The sequence below is a fragment of the Drosophila hydei genome, unplaced genomic scaffold (genome assembly GCF_003285905.1).
Source record: "Drosophila hydei strain 15085-1641.00,03,60 unplaced genomic scaffold, DhydRS2 tig00000001-arrow-pilon, whole genome shotgun sequence".
Lineage (NCBI taxonomy): Eukaryota > Metazoa > Arthropoda > Insecta > Diptera > Drosophilidae > Drosophila > Drosophila hydei.
The window spans coordinates 8,622,367-8,630,042 of NW_022045643.1; the positions used below are offsets into that span (position 1 = coordinate 8,622,367).

The 7,676-nt window shown below is 37.6% G+C and overlaps 1 protein-coding gene and 1 long non-coding RNA gene across 3 annotated transcripts; one reads left to right on the forward strand and one right to left on the reverse strand.

Moving 5' to 3' along the window:
* Positions 1-216: 216 nt before the first annotated feature.
* Positions 217-1,405, reverse strand: LOC111599256 (zinc finger protein 425-like). Its single transcript, XM_023314856.2, has one exon. It carries the CDS (start codon positions 1,297-1,299, stop codon positions 268-270), a length of 1,032 nt encoding a protein of 343 aa, XP_023170624.2. The 5' UTR covers positions 1,300-1,405; the 3' UTR covers positions 217-267.
* Positions 1,406-1,727: 322 nt separating this feature from the next.
* Positions 1,728-3,280, forward strand: LOC111599249. Of its 2 annotated transcripts, none has more exons than XR_002751417.2 (3): positions 1,728-1,749; positions 2,317-2,434; positions 2,491-3,280. It is a non-coding gene; the product is annotated as an uncharacterized LOC111599249 (long non-coding RNA). The 2 variants fall into 2 exon arrangements; XR_002751415.2 differs by lacking the exon at positions 1,728-1,749 and adding an exon at positions 2,019-2,245 and having other exon boundaries at positions 2,491-3,278.
* Positions 3,281-7,676: the final 4,396 nt, after the last annotated feature.

Sequence of the window (7,676 nt, forward strand, 5' to 3'; positions counted from 1 at the left end):
GTCATAAACAAAAATTGTAAAAAATCAATTTTGTTTAATTCTTAAACTTTACACTTAACATAATTTCAACTCGTTCAACAAGAACTATATATATATTTTATACATGAACATTTAATTATTATTATTACTTAACCTAAATTTTTTATAATATAATATATATATATATAACTTTCAGTTTGAGAATTGAAAGAGAGCTACCTAGTTTACTTGCTAAAATTATCTGATAGCTTAAATTAATTTTTTACATTTTTATATTTAAATACCAATTTACATTAAATTTAATTTCTTCTGAGCTGCACACCTATTGGGAGTATTCATGTGAGATTTAAGGTTCCATTTAGTTGTGAAACTTTTGTTACAAGCTTCACACTTGAAGGGGCGTTGACCCAAGTGATTCCGTAAATGTCTATAGAGATGAAAGTAGCTCTTGAATGCGAATTGGCAGTAGGGACAGACGAAAGGGCGCGCCTCGCTGTGGGTCTGAATGTGGATGATCAGGTCCGACCGGCAGTTGAAGGCTCTCGAGCACTGACCACACAGGTGACGATGATCTTGGCTATGGCTCTTGATGTGCCTCTGCAGCTTCGACTGCTTGTGATAGGTTTTCGGGCAATGCAGGCATTTGTAGTTGCGCTTTCCATCATGACTTATTTGGTGTCTCTTGAGGTTTTGACTGGAGGTAAACGATTTTGTGCACTGATCGCACTTGAACTTGCGCAGCCTACTGCGCAGTTCGACGGGATTGGCGAGTTTCTCGTTGTAGTTGAGCGCTGGCTTCCGTCTGGATTGGCGCAGGGGATATCGGTGGGCCTTTCTAGGCTCAGCATCATCCAACGTTGAGCGCTCGGCTTGATCCAAATCATTGGCGTAGTCTTTTACGTCTTTACAATCATTTAATGATCTTTCCTTAATTAGCTTCTCGCATCTGGTCCTTTGTTTTTTATGCAGTTTACGCTTATGTTTCAAGTCGGATTTGGACTCAAAATCTTTTATATTTTCCTTCACCTCGTCAGTCGTCTCTGTGTCCAGCACAGCGACGTCCTCTGGTTTCTCCATGACTTTCATGCAGAGCAACTGATGGCTCAATTGGAATCTGCGTTTAAATTTAAACGCGATTTGGGCGTTTAAGCCACAAGTTACGCAAATCCTCTGAGGCAGCTTATCATCACGATCTACCTTAAAGTCCACCAGCTCGTTGAGCATCTCCGCCAGACTGAACTCATAATCAGCTAATGGCCGATCGCAAAATATATCTACTAAGGTATGTGAACTACTCATGCAAGCACGGCAAACATCCATTATGAAATAGTTTTATTGATATTTTCAGTTATTTAGATAATCATTAATAGATGCCAATGCTCACGTGCAAGAACAAGTTTTAAACCGAATCGTCAATAAGTATCGATAGTGTAAGATAGCCATTGTTAAAACTGATTTTGGGTACAGTGAATTTAAATATCGATAGAAATAGGATATTTGTGGTACAAATCGCAATTAGGCAACCAATAGTTTCGTTAAAAAGCTCCAAAAAGTATCGATATTATTGATAAATATCATCAAAATTAAAAAATTAAATTAAAAATCAAATATTGCAATAAGATTTACAAGTAATGTAATAAGACTATTAAAAAAACGGTTTACAAGTTGCAAGAGATATCCAATTAGAGGCTAGTCTATCGTCAATCGATATTTTGCACATAAGTGCCATCTCAATTGAAAAAGCACTCTGCGTCTAAGAAAGTAGCGACGGTCTGGGAAAATTAAAGTTAATATAAAAGTAAGATACTTGTGACGCAATAGCCGAATGGTTGGAACGCCCTCATAGACAGTCGTAACTCCTAGGGCAACACAACTTTTCGACATCCAATTTGGTGCTGTGTCCACCCACAATTACGTTGAGACTGCGACACATTTCCGTTTTGACCAAATTTCTGCCTGTGATTGACTTGCGCTTCGCTTTTATATTCGACTGGGACAAGTGAAAATGAATTTTCATTCCAGGATACGCAAAAAAAAAAAATGAAAAGGCCCACAAATCGAAAGTCAACGAAGAATGTCTTGTGTTATAAAAACTAATGATTGCCAATTGGTTTTTACTGTTATTGCCGCGCCCTGCTTCCGTGATGGACGCAGAGGCGTAGCAACTGGAACTGGAAGTGGAATTGGAATCGCATTTAAGCCGAAAGTTCTACGCATTGTCTTGCAATACGCATAATTTCCAGCCGCGTGCACTTGCAGGAAAATCGTAAAATTTGATTATTATAACTTCCTTGCGACTCTTGCTTTGCATTGTACTAATTTATGTATGTATTGCAGATCTCGCTACGTCTTAATTGTGTGCGCTTCCTTTCGCGATGCTACATTAATTTCGTAGTAATTCACGAGGTCTGCTTCGACTGAAGAAGAGTAGCTGCATCCATAGAATCTAAGCCAGGTAAATTAAGTCAGACAGAGAATTTAAGCAAACAATACAATTCAACATTGTTGCAGGCCTTCAACAATTTCTAATTTATTGCAATTATGCGACGCATGTCACACTCACTGCTGACCATTGACCAGGACGCCGACACGTGACCAATCTGCTAGCCCCGGGGCCACTGATTGGAAAACACTAAACAGATAGGCTAGTCGAACGGGCGGGCTGACCCAGCGACGGTCAGACAGCTGTCTGACCATTCTATAGAGATTTATTTTACGCTGATAACACGCTTAAGTAAATGCAGCACACACACTCCGTCGACGACTCCCAGCTCCCAGTTCGAGTTCGTACAATTTAAATGGCGATTAAATCTGTTGGCATTGATGGATGTGTCCAAGGCGGCTGGCTGGCTGGCTGGCAGGCAGCCTGTTCTGTGGTCAGTCTGCAGGATGCGACGCCGTGTTAACACTTTTGTACAATTGCCAATTTTTCGCCAGCGCCTGCTGATGAGCTATCCTCAACAACCGCCTGCTCGCCTGCCCGCCTGACTGTGTGGGTGGTTGGTTTGCCTGGTTGATGGCCAGCGGTGGCTTTTGTGGTGTTGTTCTCGGCTGAACGGCTGTTGTTATTGTCGCGAGTGGGTGGACATTGAGTTGGGCAGGCATGCGGCTACACTTCAATATTCATTTGAACGCATAATTGATATTGACGAACAATGTTGCCGTGTCGCTACAATGTTTCAACTCCACTGTGAGAATAATAAGGCAGCATTAAGATTATTCCAAATATATTATGCTTATATTAACTCATATTGAGACAATCTCAACTATATGTTTACTACATGCTAAGTAGCTTAACTTATTATAGCGAAATCTTGTATACATAATTATATATTTTTAAATATTTTATATACATGTGTATAAAGCACTTAGCATGTATAAGAAAGTAATTTGTTAAAAAATTGTTTTTTGTTTGTATATGTTTTTTAAGCAAATCAGATTACATAACTCTGACGTGCAAATATAATAAATATTACTTTTTAAAAAATAATTTTTTATTATTTATTAAGCATAAATGTTTAAATTTAAGTTATGCTTTATCACAGTGTGTTTATTTCCTTTAGTCTCTGTATCTATACCATATTTATCAGTTAACTTTCTCTCAGTGCAGAGCCTCTTTAGTGACCACCCCTTATAAACTGAACTCGCCATCTACTTGGCAGTTAATTTTTATAAATTTCCATGTCATGAATGTGTTTTCCGTAGCATTTTCCGCATGCAACATGTTTGCCATTTTCATTTGCCTCCAGAGTATCTCGGATTTCGTTTTCGTCAACTGACACGGGGTGTGTGGGCGGCGGGGGGCGTAACTTTTTGTACCGTTGCTGGTTCTTCGTTTCATTTTCTATCTGTCAGTGTCATGTCACGTTCAGCAAAATGCATTCAATATGTGCAATTGTTGTTGGTCGTGAAGCTGCAGGAGTGTAAATTTAATTTAGTTAATTGAAACAATTTGTTGCATGCGACAACAGCAACAATGCGTCGCGCCGTGAGTTCATTGAAAAGGCAGCAGCAGCAGCAACAGCCGCCTCCTCACATGCCACGCCCATTATGCAATACACGTTTTAACTGATTTTCGTTTGAGAATTTTCTTTTTACATGCGAAATTATATAGAATCTGCTCGGCGCCTCGAAACATGTCAATTTTATGTGCGTCTGGCAGGGCGCAGCGGGCGGTTCCATCTCTCTCTCTCTCTCTCTGACTCCGTCTCTCTCTGTTCAATTTGATTGAAAATCCATTCGATACACTTTGTATATTGATATATTAATTTATTTATTTTTTATTTTTAAAATGCTTTGGTCAATTTGCGTGCAAATTGAGACAAAGCCCTGGCCAGGCCGCAGCCAATCTGGCATGCAACATATAAATTTAATTAAAATCCTTTAGCTCGCCCAGCATAATGTGCATTCAGCTTTAAGATTTACTTTAGCTGAAATTGTGAGGCCTTCTTTGTGGCAAGTCAACAATGCATTTTACATTCCTCACCTCAAATGACAAACACTTAAGCTAAATAAACTAAGCAAATTAGATAAATACGTGATGCCGGAGCTATTCAAATTGTGTGATGTGCAGAAAAAATGACTTCGTGATACTCTGTTAACAGTTTTGTAGAAGACATTTGTAGCATTTTATGAAATAAGAATTTGAAAAGTTGTTTTAAATGACAAACTAGAAGAACATATGAAATGCAATATAAAGTAAAGTTCCAGCTCAAATACTCTACACTCAGTTATATAGGAGCATATTCATTGAAAATCAGAAGCTTCACTATTCAGCAGCTGGCGTCATCATTGCCAACATAGTCCTAAGAGCTTTTCATTGAAATGAGCAGCACTTTTCCAATTTTCCTCAGTTCTGACTATGCTTAACTATGACTTGATTGAGTCTCTTATATAGTCGAGTGCTACAATAATGCTCATACAATATATCTGATATAGAATACATAAATATATAAAATTTTATATACTCTTTCTACTCTAAAAAAAAAGAGAATATAACATTGAGCTGCTTTAACTTAGGTTAAGAAAGTATCTATAATTATAATTATTATTATAAATTCAACTGAAGATGGTTTCTTAAGACATTCCATAATGGATTTTATACGTCCTCCAACATTTGGTACGAGGTGTTAAGAAAAGCCTATATGTATGATCATAAGATACATATATAGTTGCTGTAATACACTATCTATATAAGATAGGATACCTTAGCTGAATTTATCTTAGTAAAACATAGATACAGCAGCTACAATAGTTAGTATAAGCAATAGCTATATATAAAAAATAAAATATATTTAAATATTTAAATATATATTAATACTCAAAAGAAGCCATATTCAAACAGAATCAATTAATAGTAAACATTCAACTTTCTGGGCAATTCTTCGCGTCCTTAAAGGCATTTAAGTAATAGAAATATTCGAGTCATACTGCTGCTGCAAATGCAATGATTAATTCACGTGCATTACGCAAAAAACGCATTTGAGCGTTAAAATGCAAATTACAATAAATTCCAATTGCACAGGAGGCCGAGGCCGTGGCCAGTGGAGCCGAACCTCAGACCTCAACCACGAGCCCCGGGTAAACACTTGGTAAATTTGCGTAAAATATCTCGTATTTACCTTGCACTTGACGCTAAGCAAACTACAAGATACAATATACAGTTATGTGCACACACACACGTAGAGAGGGGCTTCGTGCGTGGCTGAATAAACATGGAAATTTTGTGAAAATAGACTTTCGAGTGTCGATTGAACGCAGGACCTGGGCGTTGCACATTTTGTGGCCCATCAGGTGGTTAGAGTCGGGCTCGCTGTCACTTTGAATGACAGCCCAAGTCAAGTGCTTGGGCATTGTTGTTATAGCTGCGACCGCCACTCCGCCCCGCAGGACTCGTGTCCTTATGTAAAGTGCATAAAAGGCGAGACAATGTTGTTTGGGCCAACGTGTTTGGGCTAGTGCTAAAGTTTTATCACGGCTTTGGCCGGCTTTTTCGTTTAATTTAAATGCAAACTTCGCAAACTGAGGCGCAAATTGTCTTTGCCGCCCACTTTACGCATTCCGGCCGCAATTTCGAGACGCATTACGCATGCATGGCCGACCAAATAATGTTGATTTAACATTATCACGAGGCCAGCCGGAGCCTACACAGTCAACATTGTGTTGCAGCGGCCCTTAAAGTGCCTGCGCGTCAGCAACACTCGACGAATTCCTTTTGTCCTTTATCGGCATTGACTCTGGTCTGACTGCTAATTAAGGTTGATATCAAAAGTTGATACCTGCAAAGCGAAGACATGCCTTTAGTTTCATACTGTAGGTGCCTGTGTCCATTGTAGAGCAATTTGATGTGGTTATGTGTACTCCCTTAGTACAGTAAAGCCTAACATAAAAATTCCTTTGAAAGAGATGTATTTCCTACAATTTTTTAAATTATATAAAATTAAAGGCAAATCAGGACTAATTTATAAGTTAACTCTATAAGATTTTGTAGATATTTCATTAGTAGATTCAAGAATCCAATTTATTATATTCAAATTTTGATAGTATTTCAAAGAAATTATACTTATGTAAATAATATTAAATTAGTTTGAACTCGATTTTTTTTGTGTTAATTTCATTTTCACACTTCAGAAAAAAAGCTTTATAAGATATACACAGAAGGATTTAAGCTAAATTAAGTCACTTTAATTTTTCGAGGAGTTTTTGGCCAAAAAAGTGGATTCTTTGAAGTCAATTCTATCAAAATTGGGAAATGTTTCAAGAAAATGATTTTCATGTACACAATCAAAATCATTTTACACTAGGGGCTAATTAATTATTATGCAATTTATTATGGAGATCAAGGAGCAAGAGTAAGAGTATTATTTTAATTTAATAAAAATAGTAGTATTAAATTAATTATATATATTATATTATTTTATTATTATATATTATATATTATAATAAATTATATATTATTTATTATTTATTATTATTATATATTATTTACTATAATTATACACTGTTATTTCAATATTTAATATGATTTTCAAAGACAAATCCAATGCTAAATGAATGCAATGGGACTCCAACAGAGTGAAATTCTCTCTATTATTATACTACTCTATATATAGCAGAATATGAATATCGAAATTTATATCAAAATCAAATTCATCAAGGATTGCCCCGACACACCTCTGCAATTGCAAGTCCTGGCGGCGTTCAACAATAGATCAACAAATCTACGCCTTGACAATGACGACTACAAATCGGAAAACACGCCGCCAGGCGCGTGGACACGTGACCAACAACAACAGCAGCAACAACAACAACGACGACTTCTCTAGAGAAATGCGTAAGAGAAATGTCACTTCCGTCGGCTTAACACATTTAAACATGGTCGCAGCTTGGATGAGTGTCACCCTCTTCGGGCGGACTTATATAGATGGGCTACTTTCTAATTTATGTGCTGTCAATTCTTTTGTCATTTCGGACACTGTGGGGGGCGGGCGGGGCGTGGCTTTCTCATCAAGCACGACGCCTGCTTGCCGGCCACACTTAATGAGTCTTAAGAAAAATTATTTGCAATTAATAATTATGCTCATATTGTTTTCAGCCTAGCGGCTAAGCCTCCGCCCACACTCAATTAGAGAGAGGGATGAGGCTGCGAGGATTTCGATTCGATTTGTATTGAGCTGATGTCGGGCAACTTGTTATTG

Coding starts and splice junctions, on each gene's coding strand:
- LOC111599256 (XM_023314856.2), bottom strand. CDS start 1,299: ATGGATGTTTGCCGTGCTTGCATGAGTAGTTCACATACCTTAGTAGAT.